Below are 26879 nucleotides of genomic sequence, written 5' to 3'. Positions count from 1 at the left end.
ACAATGAAAATGGAAACGGTGTATACTTTTTCAAACATTTTCTGTTTCCCCAGTTGCCACCTCTGAAAACTGCGAATCGTTTTGAAGATAGGAAAAGAGGAGTACTATTTATTTTTATTTTATCCCCTACAAGTAAACTGGAAAAAACTGGCCTTCACGCCTCTGCTTGGGGGGCGGGGCGGGGGTGGGGAGGAGGGGTATTTGAGTCGGAGGAGGAGTGAGGCAGCGCTCCCCAGGCGCTGGCGGGGCGCATCCTTGCTCCACAGAACCTGAGGAGCTCTGTCTGGTCCGGTGTGAGATCCCTCCGGGCTTCCCAGCTGAAGCCAAACACCCCGCGCGGCCAGGAGCGAGGATGGAGTGGCTGGTGAGCCGGGCCAGGCGTGGGAAAGGGGGCGCAGGGTGGGCGACATCGCTCTGGGGGCCCTGGGGCGGTGGCGGGCTGAGAGCGCCGGGCTGCGGCTTTCCCCAGTCTGGTTCGGAGGTGGGATTTCTGCTAGCGCTTTCCCCTCAGCTCTTAACCTTGCTGAGAAGCGGATTTTGCCTTCCAAAGGGTGGTTTACAGGCCATTCCTGGCGTTCCGGTTCTCCGTCCCAGTGCGCTGGAAAAAGGATGCTGCCAGGCGCAGGCTCCAGAGACGCTTCTCCGAAGATCCTTGACATCCTCAGACAGGAACTGGGCTGGGAGGCGGGCGCTGGCGGCGGGGATAGAGGGTGCTGTATTGGCTCCGTTTTGGCCCTGAAACCTGGGGTGGGGTTGCAGAATTTCAGGCTCAGGCTCTCCAGGAGAGCTGGCTCCCTCTGTGATGCTCCAGCCTCTTCTGCATCCTCTGGGCCTTTGCCTTGGGAAGCCATAAAGGATTGGATAAATCAGGGTTAAAACCCTGGGTATCCGCGAGAGACAGACATTTTGTTTATTCAGGAACTGTGTATATGACAAAATGAAGGAAGGAGAGGATTTTCATTTACATTTTGGTAATTGATAAAAATCATAAAAATTAAAATCTAAATACAAGTAATGCCTGAAGGTAATTTTTTTTTTTGAATATAGTTTATTGGCAGGATCACACAGCCAGTTATTTCACTGTTTTCCTTAATAAAGGAGAATGGTGGCCTTGCTAGTGTTTACTGAGTGCCAGGTGCTCTTAATCTTCATTATCCTTCAAAGGAGGAGTTATTACCCAATTTTACAAATAAAGAAACAGGCAGAGAGGTTAAGTTTTCCAAGTCCATGTACGTGGCAGGATCAGTATTTGGACCTAGAAATTTTCAGGGAAGAGGTATGTATAGGGGCAATGTAGATGGGCAGCTGTCAGGTAAGACCCAGGCCTCGAACCCTGGCCCTCTTGACAAAGGTTATAAATGGACTTCTCTATTTCCATTATTGTGTGATCTGATTAATGAATTTTTTAAGTTACCTAACATATATTGGCTTTTACCATACCTTAGGCACTGTATTAAATACTTAAATGCTTAATTAATTCTCATAGTAACCCAAAGAGATAACAGCAACATTGATTTAGTGCTTATTTGTATCAGTCACTGTTCTAGGGGCTTTACATATACTATCTCATTTAGTCTTTTTAACAGAGAGAAGGTTGGTACTATTATTTTTTTCTGCATTTCAGAGAGGTAAAATGATTTGTCCTAGCTTACACATCTAGTATTGGTGCTAGCCTGAACTCAAGTCAGCCAGAGGAAATGTGTATATAATTAATAGCAAAGCTTTCTTTCTAATTCCCTTTGCCTCAATCACTGTGCTTCTGTTTCTTAAACATTGCTGGCCCCCAGTTCGTACATCTTGTGTTTTGGTGTGTGTCTGCTCTCTCTCTTATCCTAAAAGACAGATTTTTACTCGGAAAGCCAAACTATTTGCATTCCTCATCACAGCCTTTGCTAGAGCCTGGATTTCCACGTGGCATGATGGTGTGGAATTAGAATGCCAAAGAAAACTTTTTAGTTTCAGAAGCCAAAGTTTTTTTTTTTTTTTTTTTTAACATCTTTATTGGAGTGTAATTGCTTTACAATGTTGTGTTAGTTTCTGCTTTATAACAAAGTGAATCAGCTCTACATATACATATATCCCCATATCTCTTCCCTCTTGCGTCTCCCGCCCTCCCACCCTCCCTATCCCACCCCTCTAGATGGTCACAAAGCACCGAGCTGATCTCCCTGTGCTATGCGGCTGCTTCCCACTAGCTATCTGTTTTACATTTGGTAGTGTATATATGTCCATGCCACTCTCTCACTTTGTCCCAGCTTACCCTTCCCCCTTCCCGTATCCTCAAGTCCATTCTCTAGTAGGTCTGTGTCTTTATTCCCGTCTTGCCCCTAGGTTCTTCATGACCTTTTTTTTTTTTTTTTAGTTTCCATATATATGCATTAGCATACGGTATTTGTTTTTCTCTTTCTGACTTACTTCACTCTGTATGACAGACTCTAGGTCCATCCACCTCACTACAAATAACTCAATTTCGTTTCTTTTCATGGCTGAGGAATATTCCATTGTCTATATGTGCCACATCTTCTTTATCCATTCATCTGTTGATGGGCACTCAGAAGCCAAAGTTTTGAAATAGCAAAAGCCTAAGTATTTGAGTTTTAAAAGCCTAAATGCTGAAACACCAAGGACAGGCCTTCATCCCAGAAAACGTTGATGGGAAGAATACAAAGTGATGGAGGAAGCAGCTTCTTTAACCCTAGGCTGGGAGAGCAAAGAGGGACTGACTAGTGTCGGTTTGTGTCCTGAAAAGGATGCTCTGTGCCTGGCCCCCGGGAGCAGGGAGTCCAGGAGGGTGGTGAATAGAACTTACAGGTAGCTGTTGAAATCAAAGAACAGAAAACACCTGTGCCTTGCTTTCTTGTGGGGAACTGTAGAAAGAGGCAAGCCTGCCCATCACGGCGAGGGAACTGTAAAACAGAGATGGACAGATACATGGGAGTCTAGTCAGAGAGCCTTGTAGAATTCTCCTTTGTTCAGCACAGAAGAATCCAGGGGCACAGAATCTGGAGAATTGGGAAACATGAGAGAACATCCTGTAAGCAGAAGATTTAATTGCACAAACCGATAATCAGGATGACTTGAGGGGAACATAGTGCCAGCATGGATAGATGGTTGTAACCAAGGGTTAATGGTCCTGTCCCATGGCTTGGCATTCCCAGGACTGTGGATGCAGTGCCAGAGTTTGGGACAATTGTGAAGTGTTGGTGGGCTAAACTGACAGAGATTATGTGATATTGACTGAAATTAAGTCTCTACCTCTAGTTGGAATGGCAACATGAAATAAAAATAAAGTTGTTAAAGAAAAATACAGAGAAACCTATATTTCTTACATACCTCAATTATAGAAAAATATAGAATATAGGAAAAAATATAGGGAAAATTTACATTCCTTGCTTGTACCCCCTTACAGTGAACACACTAATGTAGACCAAAGCCAGCCATGGGGCTGCTGCAGAGTAAAGTTATTCTGTCTCCATTCCACTCTCTCATTTTATAGCAAAATTATACCCAGAATAATATTCCCTTAAATACCACCATGATTTGTAAAAAGGCCAAGGATTTCTGCCAGACACATGAAAATAAAGCAATGGTAAAATTTACATAAACTGTGCAAAATTTGCAGGAAAATCTACCTCAGCAGTCACATATTCTGCCAAGTGGTTACAACCTGAGTTACATTTTTAATATAAACAGATGTGGATTATTTGGGGAGTGAATGTTCTTCAGCATTTGCAGTCTCTATGTTTTCTGGGTATACTTATGGCTGTTTGTTTTCCCAGCAGTCTTGACAGTGGCGGCTTTGGAAGCAAGGCCTCAAATTGCTTATTGATGGCCATAATGAAGGAACCACACTGCTGCTTTTCCCTTCCCATATCCTGAGCACCCTCTGTTATTTCTTCCATTTATAGTCTCTGGTTCTGCTTCCACAAAACAAAAGGTTTCCGGTGGTTAAAACGTTAGCTGCAACATTTCCTGAAACAGCGATTAGATTGAAGCTTCCTTAGCTTTGTCCACATCCAAACGCCCACCTCTGTACTTTGCTTTCTGTCTTCAGGTGTTGAGGAGGCTCTTCTGTCATCTGTCTACCTTCCAACTGATTTGGTTCTTGGCTGCCATGATGTTTTGCAGGGCACAAGGTAAAGGTACTCAATTCCCCTGCGTGGAATCCAGGAAACACAGTTTTTGGAGTGGAAACATTTGGCCACTCTTGTTTGTGCTGTGTTAGTTCATCTGTCTGCATGAATTATTTAAGTGTGTAATTCGCTTGGAGGACTGGGAGTGGTTCTTTCTGCTTTCCACATTTTTTCCAATGTTTTCAAAGACTTTAGTATTAAGAAACTTTTCATAGATAAAACCAGACATAAAAAAATTCTTCCTCAATTAAGGTATCATTTTTCACCTATCAAATTGAATAATGTTTAAAATAATAATTCCCTATATTTATAAAGATATGGGAATGCCTAAGGGAGTGTGAATGAATATGGCCTTTTGGGAAGGTAGTCTGGTAATAAGCCTTAAATTTGGGTGTGCCCCTCTTACGGAAAAATACTAAAAATAATGAAATATGGAAGTTACGAAGGTTCACATAGTCTATCATATAAAACATATACCTACGCTCTCCACTCATCTGCTGAATTTCCTACTTGTGCCAGTCCCTTCTCCTTGGTTCCATAGGAGACCACACCTCACTTTGCTGCTGACCTTTTATCACCTTCTGCGTGGTGTTGTACTATATCAGCCTTCACAGGAGTAGGAAAGGGAAGTTTCATACCATGTACAACATAGGGTTTACCAACCCTAAATGGAGTTTCATATATGCAGCGAAGAATTATAAGCTTTCCACTAAATTATTAGTCAGAGAGAAAAGTTACCCAAGAAGTTAAAACTCTAGTCTTGATCCCTTTTCTACTCTCTATTCTAAAAGCAGCAATTTCTTCAGATCTCTGCTCTGCAAAATCTCAACAAACCTTTTGGAAACCCCAGTCCTAACATCCGGTATTCCCCCCAGAACTTTTCACGTCTACCAAGAGTACACCTCACTAAAATTGGAATTATGCAACACTTGCAGGTTCCAATTTGTATTTGTTGCTATGCCCATCTTTTCATGCTTGATGTTGTTGGGTTTATATTGTTTGTTTGTTTATGCTGCCTTCTTTTTTTCTAATTACTCTAACAGTTTATCTGTGTTATTAGTCTTAAAAAAAATAACAGATTTTGGTGTTTTAAGTCAAAATTTGGGGTACCATTTTATTAATTTGTGCCTTCAACTTTTTAATTCCCTCCTTTTATCATTTCTTGGGTGGGGTGGGAATTTTGGATATCTGTGTGTATTCATTTTCTTCAGTCTTTCTTGTTTCCCAGTAAATTAAGTTAGGATTAAATATTTCCCTCTGAGAACTGCTTTGTAAATTTCTACAGATTTTAATATATGATATTTTTATTGTCATTCATAGTGATTTATAATTCTTGTTATGATTTCTGGTGTAATTAAGGAGTTAAAAGAAGCATGTAAACTTCTCATTTTATTGCATTATGGACAGAGTTCAAGGTCATTTTTTTGTATACTATTTCAAGTTCAATTTGAGGGTATGTTCCATATGTTGTTTGAAAAGATTGTTTTCTTTTGGGTAAAAGTTTACAAATACATGCTCATATGCACATACTACACATACATATATAATAAGTTATATATAAAAATTTGTTTTTCAAATGTTCTATATCCTTATATTTGATTTTATTGCTTTACTTACTTTTTTAACATCTTTATTGGAGTATAACTGCTTTACAATGGTGTGTTAGTTTCTGCTTTATAACAAAGTGAATCAGTTATACATATGCATATGTTCCCATATCTCTTCCCTCTTGCGTCTCCCTCCCTCACACCCTCCCTATCCTACCCCTCTAGGTGGTCACAAAGCACGGAGCTGATCTCCCTGTGCTATGTGGCTTACTTATTTTTTTAATATGTGGAAGTGAAAATTCCAAGAAAACAATAAAAAACTCTCCCATTATGATTATGGATTTTTCTTTGTAGTTCTATTAGCTTTTTATATATTTCAGAGTTATGTTGTTAGGTGCATGAAGGTTCCTGATTAGAATGGCTTATTTTAGATTCCTCCTTTTATCATTTTGAAAAATACATTTCTGTTCCTTGCAGTGTTTTTGTCTTCTATTCTCCCCTTTCTCTCCTTTTAAAATTCTTACTGGACTCATGCTGAAACATTCTAGTCTTTGAATTTTTCTTTAATCCTTTCTATATCTTTATCCCTTTGTGCTACATTCTGGAAAAATTCTATGACCTGGTCTTCCTACTTACTTATTTACTCTTCAGTGATATTCATTCTGCTAAGTCTGTTAAGAGTTTACATTTCTCATTTTCTGCATCTATAGTTTCTACTATTTTCAGGGCTGGCTCCTTTTCACACTTAAGATATCACATTTATTCACATCAAAATTTACTTATTTATGATAATAAATAAATAAATTTATTTATGATAATAAATAAATTTACTTATGATAATAAATAAATTTATTTATGATATCTTTATTCATTTGGTGAGTTCTTGGGTTTGTAGAGTTTATTATTCCTCTGTCATTGTGTTAACTTTCTAAAATGTTTGGCTATTTGTTTTATTGAGATCTCCCATTGAGTCATCTATCATATCAATATGACTAGCCAGCATTGGAGGGGGAAGAAATTATTGCCGTACCTTATATTCTGCACTGCATACGGTAAAATTGGGGGAATGTGTAGATTGTCATTTGGTGGTCAAATCTCTCTGGTACTATCAGCCTCCTGGAGCACTGTCCTGTATATCTCTCTATCTTGTGTTCCTATATTCACCACTGCTTCCTGAAGGCAGACATCACTACTGCTGCTCCTTCCTTTGCAGGTATGTGTGTGGAATGTACAGAGCTGCTATACCTTCTTCACTTAAACTAATCACTCTGCCTATTGTTCGTTGGCCCTTTCTTATTCCTAGCTGTTACTCCTCCAGGCATAAACTCACTTGGTGATGCTTCTATCCTATTTGGCACTTTCCATCTTCAACCTCACTTCACCTAATTTCCAGCCTACAGGGATTCTTCATGTAATTTCTGGTCACTGGGATTTTGCTTTCTTATTTTTCTACTCTGCTACTCTTAAAGACTGAACAAATATTTGAACTTATATTTCTCTAGCAACATCAGGAAGGTAGGTGAATGTTGTTTTCTTTTTTTGCATTTTTCTGTATCTTCTCTAAATTTGACTTTGAACGTGCATTGTTTTTAATCAAAAAATGTATATTTGTGTATGTATTAAAATTTAAAATATAAATGTTTTTTATGATTCCATGATGAAAGTGGAGACCCAAGATGTAAGAGAGTTGCTGAACGCACCTGCTTCTTTAAGATGCTCTCTGCAAAATCCCCAGGAAGTTTTGATTGTGACATGGCAAAAAATCAAGGCTGTAAGCCCAGAAAACATGATCACCTTTAGCCAGAACCATGGGGTTGTAGTCCAGCCTGCCTATAAGGACAAGATAAACATCACCCAGCTGGGACTCATGAACTCAACCATTACCTTCTGGAATACCACCTTGGAAGACGAAGGGTGTTACAAGTGCCTCTTCAATACCTTTGGTTCTGGGAAGATCTCTGGAATAGCCTGCCTCACTCTCTTTGGTGAGAGTCTCTGAGAATACATTGTCTCTGGCTTGAAATGTTATTTTGCAGAATGTTTGGAATGTAGTGGTAGTGCCTAGTTTTTCAGGATCCTAACCCCAGAAAGGCTCATGAGAGGACACTTGGCCTTTCATGTCTACTGTAACTGTGGTTACTGTTATTTGGAGAGTTCAAAGGACTATGTTGAATCTCTACCTGGAGTTATCTTTGCCCTGACAAATACTGTTGTCAACAAGAGTAAATTAAGGACCATAGTGAGGATAAGTTCTCTATAAGCACTGATGTGGTTCAGGCCTGGCTTTGCAATTAGCAGTCATGTGACCCTAGAAGAGTCCTGTCCACTCTGTACCAGAGTTTATTTATCTGCACCAGAAGTGTGAAGCAGATCATCTCTAGGGTCTCTAACAGCTTTAGTATTTTTGGATCTAAGGACAAAGCCAGATTGGGGTAAGCTGGAGCCAGTTATAGGGGTTCCTCTCATTTTGTTTCAGTTTAGCTGTATCAGGATTGATAAGGAGACATGCATCAGAGGCTCTTCATTCCTGATGCCTACTAGGGATTTAACTGAATAATAAACATTCTTTTAAAATCCAAGAGGCTTAGTTTGATAAGATTCCTTTCTTCTTAACTGATGCTTAGCTGAGATCAAGAATTCAGAATTAGGAATAAGGGGTAACTTTGGAGGACGGCACACTTGGTGGTAGTTTTAGAAGGGAAACGACAAACTTAGGGTTATTAGGAATGTTAAAATGAGAGTTCGTGCACACCAAGAATATTGGACAAGGGATAAGACAAGGCTCAATAAATAAGAATGCAAGGGAGGTAAGACAACACCAAATACAAGTTTCTTTCACTTATTTTGCCTGTAATGAGTCCTCTCTGCAGGATCTTGCATCAGGCTTTCTTCTTGATTTCTATTTCTTTCATTCCTCTGTCTCCCTCTGTCTCCCTGTCTTTCTCTCTCTCTCCCCTCCTCCAATCCTTCCTTCCTCTTTCCTTTCCTTTTTTCCTCCCTTGCTCTTTTTTCTTCCCTCCCTCCCTCTCCTTTCTTTCCTTCCTTCTTTCCACCATTTTTCTTCCTTTTCCTTCTTGTGTCATATTTTTCTCATTTCTGTCTGTTTCCTTTTCTTTTTCTTTTTTGTTCATCTTTCTTTCTCCTACTCCCCCTTCTTTACTCATAATCTTTGTATTATTTTTTTGCCCTAAAAGCAGACTCTCCTGCATCTTCTAGTGAGTAATTCTGTAGTTCTTTTCCACACTGATCCTTTCCAGCCACACCTTATAGCTTTCATCTAAGTCATTCTTTGATACACCAGAGAACCCTGCTGCCAGTCTGGCCACGTCAGCCATACTCATCTTCCTTTACCTTATGTCTCTTCCTCCAGGGCTTATTGATATTAGTAATCTGGACACTCTGGACAGAGCCACAGTCCTATAGGCTCATTTTCTCCAGCTTACTGCCACCCACCCACCTCTTGAACTTCTGAGCACAGACAAGCTTTCATTTAGCATTGCCCTTTAATTACCTTGTGGGCTCCAAAGCCAACCACAGAAAGGCAAGTTTACATTTGCTCAGCAGAGGTAAACTGTATATTCCAAAGAAAATGAACTCATTTATCAAGGGACTTTTGGAAGGGAACAGGGTACAGCTGACCTAAAAATAATGTCCTTTTTTCATAAGCTAGTTATTTTCTGTTAACTCCATAAGGTTATCTCTATGGTCCTTACAACTGTCATTCTGTGATTTTCTGACTACTGACTATGAATTTCTAATTGACATTTTGTGTGGGTATTTCAAGCAGGGACTTGCCAAGTCTGCTCCATGCATCTTGCTCCCTGGCCCAGTTCCAAATAGAAAAAGGCTTTCTCTAAGCAGCAGCCCCCCTACGGGCTCTCTGTTCTGAAACTGCCCTCGTGCTTCTGAGAAGTGCAGGCTACTTGTGTGGAGGTGCCGATTGGTGGTCATTGTCAAACTATTTGAGAGGGGTACCCAGAAGAAGGCAGAGATCTTACGTTGCCCATGGAAGAGAAAAGAATAATTAGGCTCTGCACTGTTTGGGGGAGAAGGTACCTTCTGTCCATCCAGCTAATTCTCCTAGAGGCAAACTACAGGGAGGATCGTACTTGTCACAGGGTTGTACTAGGCCAGTCTCCATCCTGCATTCAGAGAATTAGACACAGGAAGAACCCAGAAGTCCCCAGTTTGGATTGGATGTGCTACCTTATCTTTCTAGCCTCCACTGTCTTCCTGTAAAGATCTTTCTCTCATCTCTCTGAGGAGAGTGTGGCACTCACACCATGCTTAACTGATGGCAGATCATTTTTTTTTTGTCCCAGTACAGCCCACAGTATTTCTTCACTATAAATTATCTGAAGACCACCTAAATATCACTTGCTCTGCCAATGCTCGCCCAGCCCCTATGATCTCCTGGAAGGTCTCTGGGTCAGAGACTGAGAACAGTACTGAGATTCTCTCACACCCCAATGGGACAACGTCTGTCACCAGCATCCTCCAGATCAAAGACCCCAAGAGTCAGGTGGGGAAGGAGGTGATCTGCCAGGTACTGCACCTGGGGACTGTGACTGACTACAGGGAAACTGTGAACAAAGGTAAGAGAGAGAGGGCAAGATTTACTGTGGTCACATTTGTGGACACACACCTGCAAGGTGGTGAATGCTCTGCAGAGCCTCTTGGCCTTTAGCAAAGGAGCTGATAAGGGAGAGAATGGGATAAGTAGGAAAAAAAAAACAGAGTGGAGAAAGCCAATAAAGCCTATTTTACCTTGGCAAATGTGGTATGTTGCCCACATACTGAACGCTTTTGCTGAGATCCATCCATTGATTTATTCTTCCGTGCTACTAACTGAGCATTTGTTATGCCAGAAAGGCAACAGTGAAGACTCAATCCCTTCACACAGGGAGCTTCTAGTCTAGGAGGGAATGCAAAAGGAGCTGGGCAATTGTAAAACTTCATGATAAACGCTTCAATAAGAAAGCTATAGTAGGAGTTCGGGTTTTTCATCATGAGCCACCTGTTCTTCTTTGGCCCTGCAATAAACCTTTCTCTACTTAAAAAAAAAAAAGACAGCTGTGGTGGGCTTCCCTGGTGGCGCAGTGGTTGGGAGTCCACCTGCCGATGCAGAGGGCACGGGTTCGTGTGAGGGGAGCCAGCTGGGGGAGGTTTCATGAGCAAACGTGCCCCTGAAGACCTGGAAGGCCGAGAAGCTGCTCTACGTTTGGAAACTTAGGACCCCCCTCATTGATGCTTCTGATTCTGCAAAAAAAAAAAAAAAAAAAAAAGACAGCTGTGGTACACCATGGGAGAATTGAGAGAGGGGAAAAGGAGCATCAGCTCAATCTGGAGGGATTAGGATGTTTTCCTGGAAGAAGCCACATCCAGGATGAAACCTTTGCATAATCTACACTGTGGGAAAGGGGCTTTTAGGAAGGGGGCCTATCTGAGATGTTTTCCTCACCCCCTTTTAAAATAAACTGCCTCCTGTTCAGGACCTCTTTTGCTCTCCTGCGTTTCTATCTAAACTGCTGTCTCTGGGCCTCATCAATACAAGAGGTAAAGATTATGGGAGAGAGAATAAAGAAAGCGGTGGTTTTAAAGACAGGACACTTTAGTGATGACAGCCACAGTTTTCTTTCTCTATGCAGTTTTGAAGCACTAACTCTGGATAAGGCACTCAGCAATAAGCCTCCTATAAAAAGATATTGCTGCTTTATTTCTGGGCGCATTGTAAACAATAAAAGCTGGAAAAGTTTAGACCTCATTGGTATGGTGGCCTCTAGTGAACATATCCTGTAGTCATTTCTGGGGTCCTTGAAAAAAGCAGACTAATGAGAAAGTAAACATTTAGGTAAATTTGCTCAAGAGGTTTGCTATATTAGCTTTGGACATTTGTGAAGAGATCCTCAGATTCAGCCATGGTGAAGGATAAATTTCCCTGAAAAACAAAAATCTGAAAAGGAACATGTCTTTCCAAGAGTGCCAAAATTGACATATCATTTATAATGTTTATGCATCATTTGTATAATATTTGTTCATTCTGCGAACATTTACTAAAAATCTTTCATGCTTAAAGCATTATGTCAAACACTGGAACTAGTGAAATTAGACGAATCTGAAGGTGTTCAGTTAAAGTATGATGTGACAAATTCCATTATAAAGGTATGGAGAAGATGCTGGAGACTCCCAAATCAGGGAGTAATTCTGCCTTTGTATTACACAGTGACACTGAGGGGCTGACATTCAGGCTAAGTTGCATCTATTGACTATTGGAAAGAGATTTAATAACAAAGGCATAGATTAGAAGCAACACAATAAAAACATTGAGATGAGTTATTCCTGGGGGCTGGAATCACGAGATTCATTATTCTTTTCCTTTATATTTCTCTGTATTTTTCAACAATTCCTCAATAAACGTATTACTTTAATGGACAGTATGGCAAAGAATATGTGCTTTGAAGGCAAACAGACCTCTGAGCAAGCCTTGTTCTACCACTTACTACACTGATTTTGGGCTTACTTAACTTCTCTGAGCCTCAGTTGTTTTTTTTTAATCTGTTAGATAATTATGATAAGACCTAACTCTTGGGCTATTTTGAGGATTAAATGAGGTAACACATTCAAAGCTCCTACAACTTAGTAACTACATAAAACATGTTAGCGATTATTATTATTTAAATGTTATTAAAATGATGTGAGGTCATGAATATAGACTTCAGTACATATATATATTTAAGAATAATTTCCATCAAAAGCTCAGCTCTAGTAAAAACTCATCACAACTGTCTCTTTATCGCTTTTTGGCTCTACAGCTTCCACTTATGACTTGTTTTTCCTTTTCTCCCTTCAATATCCACAGGCTTTTGGTTTTCAGTTCCACTTCTGTTAAGTATTGTTTCCTTGGTAATTCTTCTGGTCTTAATTTCAATCTTACTATACTGGAAACATCGTCGGAACCAAGACCGAGGTGAGTCCCCATGGGAAGTACAAAGAAGGAAAAAAATGATTGTTTAATGGCAATTTGGGGGTCAAATGAAGATATAAATAAAGGGGTGACAACCATGTGTTTGGTTTGGTGTTTCCAGAATACATAAGTGTTGATGGTATTTTAAAACACTTCAGTGTCATTTTCTTGCAATTGGACATTAGTTTCTGCATTTCATTTGCCAAGATGGTTTAGAGGCCAATTATTTTACAAATTGAGAGTAAGGATTGATGAGAGGAAATGTGGAAAATGTTTATTCAATCACTATGGAATCATCTAATGGCAAAAGCAGGGAAGTCTTGGCACCCAGGCTGTGTTCATTCTACCCAGGACAATCTCTTCTCTTTTTACAGCATTCCACAGGTCAGCTACCCCACTTAAGAGACTGTGAACTTGTCTGATATGATCACTAATTGAGTAGTGCTTTCTATGTTATACCCTCACTATGGCTCAGACACTCTAGGCAAACATACAGGTGATCCATACTTATAATAACTGCATCATGTCATTCTGCCCTTATACACTGTTAATTTCTCTCCATCCCCTACAACAGCTATCACAGTGCCTTATGTATACCAGGTGGTCAATAAATGTTCATTAAAAGATGAATGAGTGAATGAATGGAAGGATAGATTTTCAAAGGGATTTGTTCAATTCCACTTTTTTTTAAATTGCAAATTCAGTACCTCATAGATGCTGAGTCTTAAACACTGTGAGACAATATAAAACAAGAGATGCTATCAAACAAGAGATGTCAGTGAGCTGGGAAGAATTAAATTTCTTTAGTTTCTGAAGACAGTGCATAATTTATGAAAGCTAATGCAAAGCTGCAGTTTATGTTGTATGTAATGGGAATTTCCCAAGATGAAGGGGTGGTATGGGAGTTTTCTCCAGCTCACATGACTGACAGAGAGGGAAGAAAAAAATGTTGGCTTTGAGTGTTATTTTACATTTCTATTAAAAACCTCACTCAGGGCTTCCCTGGTGGCGCAGTGGTTGAGAGTCCCCCTGCCAATGCAGGGGACACGGGTTCGTGCCCCGGTCCGGGAAGATCCCACATGCCGCGGAGCGGCTGGGCCCAGGGAGCCATGGCCGCTGGGCCTGCGCGTCCGGAGCCTGTGCTCCGCAGCGGGAGAGGCCACAACAGTGAGAGGCCCGCGTACCGCAAAAAAAAAAAAAAAAAAAAAAATGGTGATATGAACAGAAATAGAAGTGGAGAGGGGGAACTGAGTGTGAGTGTGTGTGTGTGTGTGTGTGTGTTCAGAGTTTGTGGGGAGAGAAAGAGTAGAGATGAATTAGTTCTTGAGCTTATTGAATATGAGTAGACAAAGAGTCATCTCCTTGGAGCTGCCCAATAGTAAGACAAATCTGCTAAGTAAGAAAAGTCTGTTAAGTAAAGTTCAACTCTTTGTTAGATAAATGACCACAAAAAGTTTATTTTAGATTAAAATCACTAATTTGTTGCTCACAAAAACATAAGCAAATTTATAGTTTGTGGACAGAGGGGTAATCTCTAATGACAGTTGTTATTTTCATAGAGAAGTCAGGCTCCCTGCAGTTTTCCTGTGGTTCTGTATAATGCCAGAGAGTGTGATGTTGGGTTTTTCAACTGTAAAGCTGTACTAGTGATGAGCTAGAGGTGACTTCTCTTTGCACCATTCCTAATGGAATCATCACAATTACTTCCCATGAGACTACAGCAATACAATAATAGGTTAATAGGTTTTCAAAGAACGTTCTTTTTTTCTTTTATGAATCAGTACTTTATTACTAAATAGAAAGTGGGAAGAAATTAAAATTTCCTAGGGAAATTTTCCATCATTTCATGATAGTTCTTTCTGTTAAAGCCAGTTGTTGCCCCTTCCACACATACTACAGTGAAGTAAAATTTGAGGTTGAGGATAATCTTTTATTTCTCATTAGCCAACCCACCAATGATCACAAGCTTCTCGGAAACAACTTCACTTTGGGGCAGATCATCATAGATAATCACTTAATTTTTAGAAATCTTTATTTTGAGTAGCAGTCTTCTTGTGTTTGATTGGGTCAAGGCTGAATTGGAAACCAATAGAATATTTAGACAATCATATGAAATGCATATTCCAAACCTCACTTTTCTTCAAGTATCTAACTATTTCAGGTAAAAGTGGGGTTTTTTTAAGCCCACATTATCTATATAATTGCCTTGATTTTTTTCAGTTCGCTTCACAATAACCTTATAAATAGGTTCTTTGTAATGCTAATAATGGTAATGTTGGTAAACACTATATCTTGGGTGGAATCATGTCACTTTCTCCTATTAATTTTTTTTAACATCTTTATTGGAGTATAATTGCTTTACAATGGTGTGTTATTTTCCACTGTATAACAAAGTGAATCAGCCATACATATACATATATCCCCATATCTACTCCCTCTTGCGTCTCCCTCCCACCCTCGCTATCCCACCCCTCTAGGTGGTCACAAAGCACCAAGCTGATCTCCCTGTGCTATGCGGCTGCTTCCCACTAGCTATCTGTTTTACATTTGGTAGTGTATATATGTCCATGCCACTCTCTCACTTCGTCCCAGCTTACCCTTCCCCCTCCCCGTGTCCTCGAGTCCATTCTCTATGTCTGCGTCTTTATTCCTGTCCTGCCTCTAGGTTCTTCAGAACCTTTTTTTTTTTTTTAAGATTCCATATATATGTGTTAGCATACAGTATTTGTTTTTCTCTTTCTGATTTACTTCACACACAGATTGCCAACAAACACAGGATGCTCAACATCACTAATCATTAGAGAAATGCAAATCAAAACTACAATGAGGTATCACCTCACACCAGTCAGAATGGCCATCATCAAAAAATCTACAAACAATAAATGCTGGAGAGGGTGTGGAGAAAAGGGAAGCCTCTTGCACTGTTGGTGGGAATGTAAATTGATACAGCCACTATGGAGAACAGTATGGAGGTTCCTTAAAAAACTGAAAAGAGAACTACCATATGACCCAGCAATCCCACTACTAAGCATATACTCTGAAAAAACCATAATTCAAAAAGAGTCATGTACCACAATGTTCATTGTAGCTCTATTTACAATAGCCAGGATATGGAAGCAACCTAAGTGTCCATCGACAGATGAATGGATAAACAAGATGTGGCACATATATACAATGGAATATTACTCAGCCATAAAAAGAAATGAAATTGAGTTATTTGTAGTGCAGTGGATAGACTTTCTCCTATTTTAAGCTTAGTACTACGTCAAATAACAGAGGTGCTCAGTAAATAATTTGTGTTGCGGAAATTGGTGATTAGTTGGAAGGATAATACAAAAGATGTATGTTTCCAAAAAAAATGAGAATCCTTGCTTTGCTAAATAATTGTACTTACACTTCCCAGATGAAGGCTGGGTGAGTGGTAACCCTCACCTCTATCCCAGTGTCCTCCTAGTTCCAAGCAGAAGAAAGGGTGCTTTATATGAGAAAAGTGTGAAGCAATCTTTATTGAACCGACTAGGTTAGAATTGCTTGGAGGAATCTTGCATTCCAAGGCTACTTGTCTACAAAATTTCACCCTTGAATGGGTGCAAATGCCACCCATCATATCAAAATGTCATAACAAAATCCAATCACAAAGTAGGTGGCTAACAGACCCGTAAGCCTGGGCATTCTTGCCTGAGCTGTTCTGTCTTTCATGGCTGAACAGATCACTGATACTGGAAATGTTGGCACAGTTAAAACATGCAGAACTTTGCAATTTCTGGTAAAGAATTACTTCAGATTACACGGAGAGTGAGATGTGATATCCGAGGTCTTTTACTTCACTGTTTACATGCCTTGTAGAGAGGCCCACATGTTCCAAGTTTAAGTGCTAGAAAGCTAATAACCTTGAAAGGACCTCTATCTGTCTACTTTGTGACCATTCCCAACCCGATCTCCAGTAAGTGAGTATCCACAGGAAACAAAGCCCAAGGTCTTATAAATAAAATACATGTAGATCATTTGGAATTCTTGAACGTGTTCTTTTACTTGTAGTCTTAAGTGTATTACTGAGCAAGTACAGTCTTAGGAATAGCAAACTATTATTTCCTAGAATTACTCATGTCCTTTTAAAGAGAGTCACAGCTGCCTCACATCATGTTGGGTCAGGAATGTCTACTTCCTTCTCTTGGCTGATGAAATATGCACAGGAGAATTCTGTGTTTATAGACCCTTCTGTTATTTATCTTCTTAAAATCTATTAGAATAGAAATGATAAATGTTCAAAGTTAATATCTTGATCTTTCTTTTACCCAGAGCCATAGAGGAGTCACACAGAACCCTGAAAGTTATTCCCTGGTCTACTTGAATATGACTCAGGAGGCAAGCAGGAGAAAGAGGGTCATTCTTCAAGGAACCTAAAAGAGCAAAAGAAATTGGAGTCAAAGACGTAAGAATTTCAAGACTTTCTACTGCCATCTAGGCTACCCAATGCTTCTGTGAGTTCCAAGAAGAAGTCATTTTACCTCTCAGGTCTGTTGTAGGACTTGATTTTGTAACACAATGCCGTGTTGTGCTGTTGAAAGGGTACTGGACTTAGAATCAGGAGCCACCGCTCAGAGGCTGACTTTGACTCCGACTGGTGGCAACTCTATGTTAATCACTATCTCAATGAGCTTCCACGTTTGCATACAGAAAATTAAGGACTTGGACCAAATAATTTGCCATTCTGCTCCAAAAATGGTTGTAATTCCAGGGAAAAAAAAGGAATAAACAAAGAGAAAAGAAATGAAAAAGAGAGAGAAGAATACAGGAAGGTAGGGACCAAAGAACTTTTCTGAGACTACCTTTTGCCTTTCTGTGGCTATTCCACCTCTTCTTCTCTTCTTCTTTGGTCCGTTAAGTCTATTTCCTCATCACTTGGTATCTAGTCCACCACCTACTTACTGTTTTGCTAATAACTGGTCTTTCTAGAACCCTCAGTTTCACTGCTATTCTTCATGTACTTCTGTGATATTTACCACAGTGGAAGTGGAACTGAATTTATTGTGAAGTAACATTGGCAACCTTAACTTTACTTATCTGTTTTTATAGCAGACTAAATATTATTAGTCTCAGCAGCTCGCATTTTTAAAAAGGCATGCATTTCTCATCCATTTGTTTCATAATATGACCCAGCCCTATTTCAGTCATTCTAAATTCAGCCTAGTATAATGAAGACATATTTAGAAAATATGGCATTTAGAAAGTTTCCTGAATAGCAGTCAGCTAATTCAAATGCTTTGTCTCTCCCAGCTTCTTTTCTCATGAGTTAACTTCTCACAATAGCAGAGGAAGCATGTATGGGTGTACAAATCCCTTTGTTGTAAACATATGGTTCTAACTAGTGGAACAATTTTGAACTCTTAAATAATCATAGGACCAAGTTGGTGACTTTTTCAGTATCTTTTGCTTTCTTGTCTCTACCCAGTGACCTAGGAACTAAAAACTAAAACTTAAGTTGTTTTCACTGTTGAATTGAATATTTATATATTTAGTAAGGTTTTTGTATGTTATTTAATTCTGTATTATTTCGTATATTTCTATTAATATACTGAATAATTAAAAGTGTCAACTCTAAATATTTGGTTCATGATATTCTTGTAGGGAATGTAGAAAATGTGGACATTAATGATAATCTGTATATTTTTCCTCTGTGTGTGAAATCCTCCCCTCTATCTCTTACCCCCTAAAAGATGCTGTTGGCATTTATGATTTGTCACAACGTAACAGATCAGATGTTCTTGATCTGACCAGTGAAAGCTGCTTCATGTTGGTGCCTGTGTCCTTTTGATATGACCTGGTCAATTTTGGAGTACTTCCTTATATGTGCTGTTTTGATTTTGCTTTTTTGTTTTTTGGGGGGATTTTTTTAAAATTTAATTTAATTTATTTATTTTTATACAGCAGGCTCTTATTAGTTATCTGTTTTATACATATTAGTATATAGACGTCAATCTGATTTTGCTTTTAGATATCAACCTTCGCAAATGGATTAGCTCACACAGTTTTGAATTTAGTAGGAATTATCATCCTGCTTCTGGTTTTGCTGTTTTTTCTGGTATCTCAGCTGCCAGATCAGACAGGGTAAATTAAAGCAGCAGTTCTCAAACATTTAAAGGTCTCAGGACCCCTTTACACACGTAAAAACATTATTGAGGACCCCAAAGAGCTTTCTTGTAAAGCGAATTATGTCTGTTGATATTTACCATATTTGAGATTAAAACTGATAAACTTTAAAAGCAAAAATCTACAAGCATGCATTTCATTAGTCATCAGAGTGATAGCAACATCACACATCAGGTAGCTTCTGGAAAGCTCCACAGCACACTTGTGAGACAATGAAAATAAGGAATTGATGTGATTATGACAGTAGTTTTGACTTTGTGGAACCCTGGAAATGGTCTCAAGGACAATTTTGAGGACTGCTCACTTAACGTATAGGCAAAGAAGGAGACCATCTTATGAGATTTCATGAGTCTCTCCCAAAGGCTCTCCTTTATGAAACAGCTATCTTCACAGTGCCTAAGCATTCCACCATTCCACCATAATTTTAGTTAGGCCATTATCTTTCTGGGAGTTCCCCTTAAAGTGCAGAGAGGCCTAGGTCTACTCCTTCTTCCTCACTAGCAATTCAACTTAAATTGGCTTATTAAATGGCTTATCAGTTACCTTGCAGGGTATTGAGAGACTTGGACTTAGAATAGGTAGGTTTTGATGGGAAAGACTTGGGAGGGTCATAGAGAGCAAAGAGAGGAGGTGGGAGGTGGGACTCAGAGCACATGGCTCTGTCTGACAAGGCAGATCCCTTTGTAGCACCAGTCTTGCCCTGTGACTTCTGCCCTCTCACCCCTGGGAGGGGCTCACCAACTGCCCCTTACTCATTCTGAACCTTTCAATTAGGGGAGTTTCTTCCGAATCTATGAATTGGAAAGAGACAGTTTGGGCTTTGTATGCTTCAGCAAGGTTGGGAAAGTTGTAAACATTCAAGTCACTTTGAATAACTCAATCACAAAGTTTTCTTGGCAGTAAAAATTTAGAAACTTTCCAGGGTGGTGGTAAATGAGCTCAGAGACAAGGGAAACCAAAAGAAGTTTTTTGTGCTTAAATAGAACTAAAACTGAAGGTGAAGATTTGGGGGGGAGCGGTTGGAATTTATTAACCACCAACTAGGTAACATTTCATAAATACAAGTTCAAAGAGTACAAAATCCCATAGTATGACTAGGGATTATGAGGCTTTGGTTAAAATAGTTCTCTTGGACCAACTTTCTTCTATGGTTATTTAGCTCGTCAAGAAAGAGATTTAACTTTCTAAAAATAAAGCTTCCTAAAGTAATTCTTCACAACTGTAATGTTTTTGTTTTTTATATTTGCTCTCAAAATGTTCCAGATAGGACTTCAGTCTCCCTACCACAGTCACTTAGGCTAAGAAACTTGGACAGGGTCACAGAGAGCTGTGATTCAATTGTAAGCAAGCCAACCTTTGCATAGACATCATATTCATTTGAGCCTTGTGAGGTCGGGAAGGTTTTTAAGCCCATCTTTATAGGTGTGAAAAATGAAGCCTTAAGCTTTTCAGTGACTTTCTTTGGGTAACGCTGAAAACATGACATGGGACTAAAACTCCAACTCAGAATCCCAGACTTCCTGCCCAGTGCTCTCTCTGTTCCCTCTACTCTTACTGTCATTCATCCCAAATCCTACTTGTCAGTATATCCTATTTGCTCTATCAATATATTTAGAATCCAACTCTTACCCCCAATCTTACCACCTGGCCCAAACCATCATTATCTTTCTCCCGGATTGTTGACATAGTTTTCTAATTAATCTCCCTGCTTCTGCTTTCTCCCCTTTTTAGTCTCTTCTCACATCTGTTTTAAAATATAGGTCAAGACAAATCGTGTCATTCTTCTGCAAAAAATCTCCAAGTGCTTCCTATCTTATTTAGAGGAGAAGCCAAGGTCTTTACATGGGCTGTATGGCTCTACATGATTGGGCTCCCTGATACTCTCTGAAATCACTTCCTGCTGCTCTTTCTCCTGTTCATGCTCTGCCAGCCACACTAGCCTCCTTGCTGTTTCACTAACATTCAGACAGGTTTCCACCATAGGACCTTGGCACTTACTTTTCTCTCTGCCTGGAATGTTCTTCCCAAAGGTGGCCACATATGCATTTTCCCCAACAAACCCTTTCTGTCTCCCTCTCCTGCTTCATTTTTCTCCCTTGCATCCATCAAAATCTAGCATGCTCCATGCTTTACTTGTTTATTTTATTATCTGTCTCTTTCCAATAGATTGTAAGCTTCATAAGGGCAGAGGTTTTTTAATCTGTTGGCTTGCTTGCTTGCTTTTCCCTAGCACCTAGTATAAGCAGTCAAGCAATATTTCTTGAACAAATCAATTTTATGCCAATACGTTATGGGAGGAAGGAGTAGTTCAAACAGCTTTGTACTGGAGCATCTCTCCTGCCCTGTGGGAGAGTATGATTGAACTAGAGAGTAGAAAAGAACTTTTAGAAATTGTTGGTCATAAGGCATAGAGACAAGCATAATGGATTTAGAACCAAAAGAAAGGGGTTTAAGTTCCATCCCTGATATTTAGTAATGTGTTGATCTTGGACCAGTCACTTAATCTCTCTGAATTTACATGTCCTCCATTTTAAATTGGGTGTGCACCAAGTCTGTCTTCTGTAAAGGTTCAAGTATGAAGGGGTATAGCTCCCAACATGCGCAAGTTTATGTGCTGAGGTGTGTCTGCCCTGTGACCTCAAAACCCCCGCTGAAACAACAAAGGCCTCATGTCCTCCCCAGTTCCTTCTCACAGTCAGCCCCACCCTTGTCGAGAAGTGGATGTGGGGTTGAGGTGGAGATAGGAGTGTTGGTAGTGGGAGCTTCCTTCTGGCTGAACAGAGAGAAAACCTACTGGTCTTTGTATTAGGGACCCTAATACATCATCCAGGATGATTTGGCCTTTCCTTGTGCTGAGGATAGGACCAAAGGAATAAAACACACAAAAGTTAGCAAGAAGGTGCTGTCTGCAAACCAGGAAGAGAGCCCTCCCAGAACCCGACCATGCCGGCACCCTATAAAAACAAAACCCAAACCAAAAAAATCCCACAAAAGTTAAAGTCCTTTCTATTGAGCATCAGCTTCTGAATACAGTTTTGCCACCATGCCCCAGAGTATTAACAGCCACCACCTGCCATAAGAGATGGCAGAGAGCTCTCCAAACACTTAAAGAGGATGCAAAAATTGATACCGCTGAAAGTTCTCCCTAGAATTATGTTGCTTTACCAGATTTGATAATATGTCATGATAGAAGGACCTTACCAGAATTTGAAAGGTTCCAGAGAATTCAACAGATACTTAGGTACTTTTCACCTAAATCATATTAGCCTAGAGAGTGGAGCACTCAACTCAAAGGAACTCAAAAGGAGAGTTGTGTTTTTCTGGAAGTAGCTTTCACTTTCTAGTCCAACAGCAAAAGGCACTGAAGACCAGCTGCTTAGATGATGCATTTCAAATACCACATGATTCTGGATCTGTCATTGCTGTTTAGCTTTGTATATAATTCCCTTAACTTGTACACACGTTGGTTTCCCTTCTTATAAATCAAAGACAATATTGTAAATATCTCATATAAAAATAAGTCAGATGATGTCTTTAATTAAATGCTCTTATGTAATGTATTGATTAGTAAACCCGGTGGTTCTTAGTTAGGAAACATGAGGAAGCACTAAAATTTCAGCAACAGTGACCAGTTGGATGGAAGCACACTGATACCATCAGGGGTGGGTAGCCCTGGCCTAGACCAGTGTTTGTGAAATATAGCTCAAAGATAGCTTAGAATTTTATTCCCTTTTTCAGTTGTCCCAGTGAGTTTCTGGGAGACCAAGCTAGTTCTGCAGCTGCCCGTGCCTGCTTGGAACCACTTGGGGAAAGGAGATGCTTTTCTCCACTTTGCCTTAGAGCTAACTTTAATTTACAGATCGCTTGGAAAGAGAGAATGTATTCTTTGAGGGAACTCTAGGCCTACCAAGTTGTATTTGATTTGACTGGGTCCTACCCTCAAAGTGTCATCAGAAGCCACCATCTTATGTAAATAAAGATCATCAACAATTCCTGACACTTCAGGAACTGACTGACACTTATGCCCCTGGGTAAGCTGATACTTCCTGTTGCATGCCAAGAGGCAGTGAAAGAGACTGAGTTAGAGTCATAGAAAGTCAGAATGAAGAGATTTCAGAGACAAGAAAACAGGCCTCAGAATGCCAAGTGACTCACTAAAATCACATAAGACTTTATCAGGACACAGGAAAAAACCAGGCAGCAGAAACTCCCAATGTAGTTACAGAAAAAAGACTCTTACGTGGCCTGCCGTAAGCTGGTTAGCCAAGAAAAACCATTTCCTAAGTTTAAATATATCTGCAGGCCCACAGGGCTTACAGGAACCCCAAACTTTCCTGAACTGCCTCCTTCTGCATGAGGTTCAAAGCTGTTCCCGTCACTGGTTTTTGATGTACCTCCAGCTTCTTTGGCAGTGAACAGGTAAACATCTGGTTTGATAGATAATATGTAGTTTTGACTTGATGCTTAAATTCTGGAAAATTCTTTCCCTTGACTGGAATAGTTTTGATTGTTTTCAGCAAAGGCAGTTTTGAGGGGGGGTGGGTGGATCGTGATGCAAGAGAGAGAGAGAGCGAGAGTGAGAGCAAGCACATTCTTGGTTAGGGAGGAGAAAGTTTCCAGATATATCAGATTAAAAACAAATATTTAAAAAACCCCAAGAATCACTTATAAAGCTAACACTTATAAAGTCAGACTTGAATGAATTTCCACTCATCAGGTTTCAAAAGCAAAACATATTAAAGGGAACATTACAAAAATGGTGAAAAGATGAAGAGAAAGAAAAAAAGTGATTTCACAGATTTGGGGTTTGTGTTTGACTTGGTTTCTTGAATAAAAAGATGGAATAGAGGTGATGATGTCATTAGATGAAGTTTGTGATAATTGGCTTTTATAACAATTAAATATATAATAATTTCTAACCACATAGCTGTTAGAGAGCAACACTGCATTTATCTTTGCTATTTTATCAATATTCTGTTAGCTGTGTTTACGGTGATCAGAACAGCAGCATGTATCTTGCAGTGGATAGCATTTATGAAACACTGTTTCAACCACTCAGCTGTCCTGGGTCCTGAGAGATAGCCGCAGAGGGAGGCATGGAAAAAAATTCTTTTCCTGGAGAAATTTAAAACTTAAGGACAGACAAAATAAACCTACCTGCATGTATTTAAAAACAGCTTGTGAAATTACGTGAAGTACTGTCATGAATGGGAAATAAAAGTTACAAATGTATTTATTATAATTCAATTTATACTTTGATTCCACATCATTACATGTGTAATGATATGATATCTTGGATATGGATGATAGAGAATAAGATTGGCCATATGTTGATCACTGTTGAAACTGAGGTTCTTTATACTCTACTCTCTACTTTTGTATATGTTTGAAAATCTCATAAATCTAATTTAAAAAAAAGAACTGTGTTCCAACTTTGCTACTAATGGCCTACTCGAGCGAAGACTTTCCTCTGAGCAAGAATACGATTATCACCTCCATTTTCACAGTCTGTTCATCTCTGCCGCATTTTCATCTGGCTTCCACATAAAATCTTCCCTCAGTCAACAACCTTGAATTCCATTACTCTAGATCTTTATCAATGGAAATATAATCCCAAATTCTCTGTGCTCAATCTTCCATCAAAGCTCAGGTGCTAAAATGATTTTACAATCACTCTCTTGACAAAGGCCATAATAGGAAAGAGTTGACAGGAGGATCAGGCACTGACAATCTGGGTAATCAGGCAGGATTTACTTTTGGATTCAGAAGAAAATCAGCATGATCAGGATACGTGGCAGAGAGCTTTGCAGTAGTTTCTTTGACCAGTCGAGATGACTCTCTTGACCTCCAGTGTTTTATCAAAGGGTGCACTGTTGCAGATGATACAGTTGGAGTGATATTTACTTCACACCTTCTGGTAGTGTCACTGTCTTCCTCAATGACTAGAGTGTTTCTGCTCTAGTTTAAAGTGGCTACAGGCTAAGGGCCACCCATCTAGACCAGGTATTTCATCATTTCTGGAGTTATACTATACACAATAGTATTGCAAAACTTTAAACACATATTTATCATCCCCAGATACTCCAAGCTGTTATAGCCAGCTCTGGGCACATTTTCAGACTCAGTGCTGATGAACCAGATGCAGGAGTGATGCTTTTCTACTCACTCTTGGGCTCACTTCACAGTGATCTTTAGGAGTAATTGTCTAAGGACCACATAATCTTAGTCCATTACAGAATCACATACACCTTCTGCTTTTTATGATCAATGCTACAAGAAGCATCTGGGGGCACTGTCAATGTATTTGCTGAGAAATTATGCTGAGTTCAAAGTACATTATACTGATTAGTAGTCAAAGTAAAAAACAATACTAGAAAAACTTATTTTCCTGAAGGAATTGACACATTCCCTCCTTCCTGATTTTATTATATAAGTGACTGACTTTTTTTTTTTTTTTGCGGTACATGGACCTTTCACTGTTGTGGCCTCTCCCGTTATGGAGCACAGGCTCCAGAGGCGCAGGCTCAGCAGGCCCAGCCGCTCTGCGGCACGTGGGATCTTTCCGGACCGGGGCACGATCCCACGTCCCCTGCATCGGCAGGCGGACTCTCAACCACTGCGCCACCAGGGAAGCCCCTAAGTGACTGACTTTTTCCTCTCTTCCCTTGACTATCAAGAAGGCAACGTTCAGTTAAGAAACTTCTTTCTGAGTACGAAAATAATAAATACATGTTCATTATAGAAAAATTATAAAGTACGGAAGAGTAAAAACAGGGGAAGGAGAGACATAAAAAAATTAACCCATTATTCCACCAACCAAAAGAGCCAGAGCCACTGCTAACATTCTTGTAAGAGACAAATATGACACTCAATTGATGGAATTGAATCTACCATTATGGTTGATATGAATACTTACCTTTCACTTGGTTGATTTTCCAAATTTACTGCTTTTTAGGTATATATTTATATATATACACATATATATTTTGAAACTGCTTCAAGTCACTTTGGGGAAGAGAAGGGGCAAATAAAAATTATCTTTAAACTAATATTGGGGTAATATCTTGCCGAGTCTAGGTCCCCTGACATAATACCTACTCAACTGTGGGATTATAAGTATTAAATTAGATGAATCACTGGTTACACATTAAAAACTTCAAAGTACTATAAAAGAATAATAATAACAATGAACATTTATTGAGCAGTGTGATATTTTGGCAGGCATAGTGCTGATTGCTCTTCATATATTATGTCATTTAATATTCACAACAACCCTATGAAAGGGTATCGTTAACCTATTTGATAACAACAACAACAAAAACAATTACAGCTACAACAAAAATCCTGGAGGCTTGGGAAGGCTAAGTAATTTTTCCAGTTATAAACTGGCAAAACGACATAATTAGATGAAAAAAATGTGATATAAATTTTTGAAGTGGTTTTGATCAAAACTTGGAGAATTTCTCCAGGAATTAATACTTAAAATCCAGCCTTTGGTGCTATGAAACAGTCCACTTCACTCTTCTGTAAGATAATGAGGTCCACATCTTAGTCCCTAGAACCTAAGAATGTGATATTATTTGAAAATACGTCTGCACAGGCATAATTTAAGATAAGGACCTTGAGATGAGATCATCCTGGATTATCTCAGCATGCCCTAAATCTAATGAAAAGTGTCTTCATAAGACACATATAGAGGAGAGGAGAAGGCAGTGTGACCATGGAAGCAGAGATCAGAGTAATGTGGCAATAAGCCAAGGAATGCCTGGAGCCGCCAAAAGCTAGAATAGGCAAACAGACTGCCCACAAAGCCTTTGGAGTAAGTGTAGCCCTGTGGGCAAACTTGATTTTGGACTTCTAACCTCCAGAACTGTGAGAGAATCAATTATGTGGTTTTAAGCTACAAAATTTATGGTAATTTGTTATAACAGCCCCAGGAAAATAATACAAAGATCCAGAGAACAGAAATAGAACCAACTGGGAGAAAGTGAAAGGATGAACTTTCTAATTATTAGAATTGCTCAAGAGTGTGAGGGACAGAATTATAAAATTCCCGGCCTCTGGCAACTGGAGTAATGGTTCAGC

At 39.5% G+C, this 26879-nt stretch overlaps 1 protein-coding gene across 1 annotated transcript; it reads left to right on the top strand.

Moving 5' to 3' along the window:
* The first annotated feature begins 258 nt into the window (after positions 1–258).
* CD200 (CD200 molecule) lies at positions 259–17058 on the top strand. The gene is made up of 6 exons (XM_007458161.1): positions 259–364; positions 4055–4136; positions 7345–7665; positions 10003–10275; positions 12540–12647; positions 16944–17058. The coding sequence occupies exons 1-6, from the start codon at positions 353–355 to the stop codon at positions 16949–16951; spliced, it is 804 nt and encodes a 267-aa protein (XP_007458223.1). The 5' UTR covers positions 259–352; the 3' UTR covers positions 16952–17058.
* Positions 17059–26879: the final 9821 nt, after the last annotated feature.

This window comes from Lipotes vexillifer, unplaced genomic scaffold (genome assembly GCF_000442215.2).
Source record: "Lipotes vexillifer unplaced genomic scaffold, Lipotes_vexillifer_v1.1 scaffold1303, whole genome shotgun sequence".
In the NCBI taxonomy this organism is placed as follows: Eukaryota; Metazoa; Chordata; class Mammalia; order Artiodactyla; family Lipotidae; genus Lipotes; species Lipotes vexillifer.
Note: the sequence above shows the minus strand (reverse complement) of the source record. Positions and strands in the feature narration are given on the sequence as shown.

Bases quoted from the DNA above. Each gene is read 5' to 3' on its own strand.
- CD200 (XM_007458161.1), top strand. The intron at 4,137-7,344 runs GTAAAGGTACTC...CCATGATGAAAG, and splicing joins GATGTTTTGCAGGGCACAAG to TGGAGACCCAAGATGTAAGA. The intron at 10,276-12,539 runs GTAAGAGAGAGA...CAATATCCACAG, and splicing joins CAGGGAAACTGTGAACAAAG to GCTTTTGGTTTTCAGTTCCA.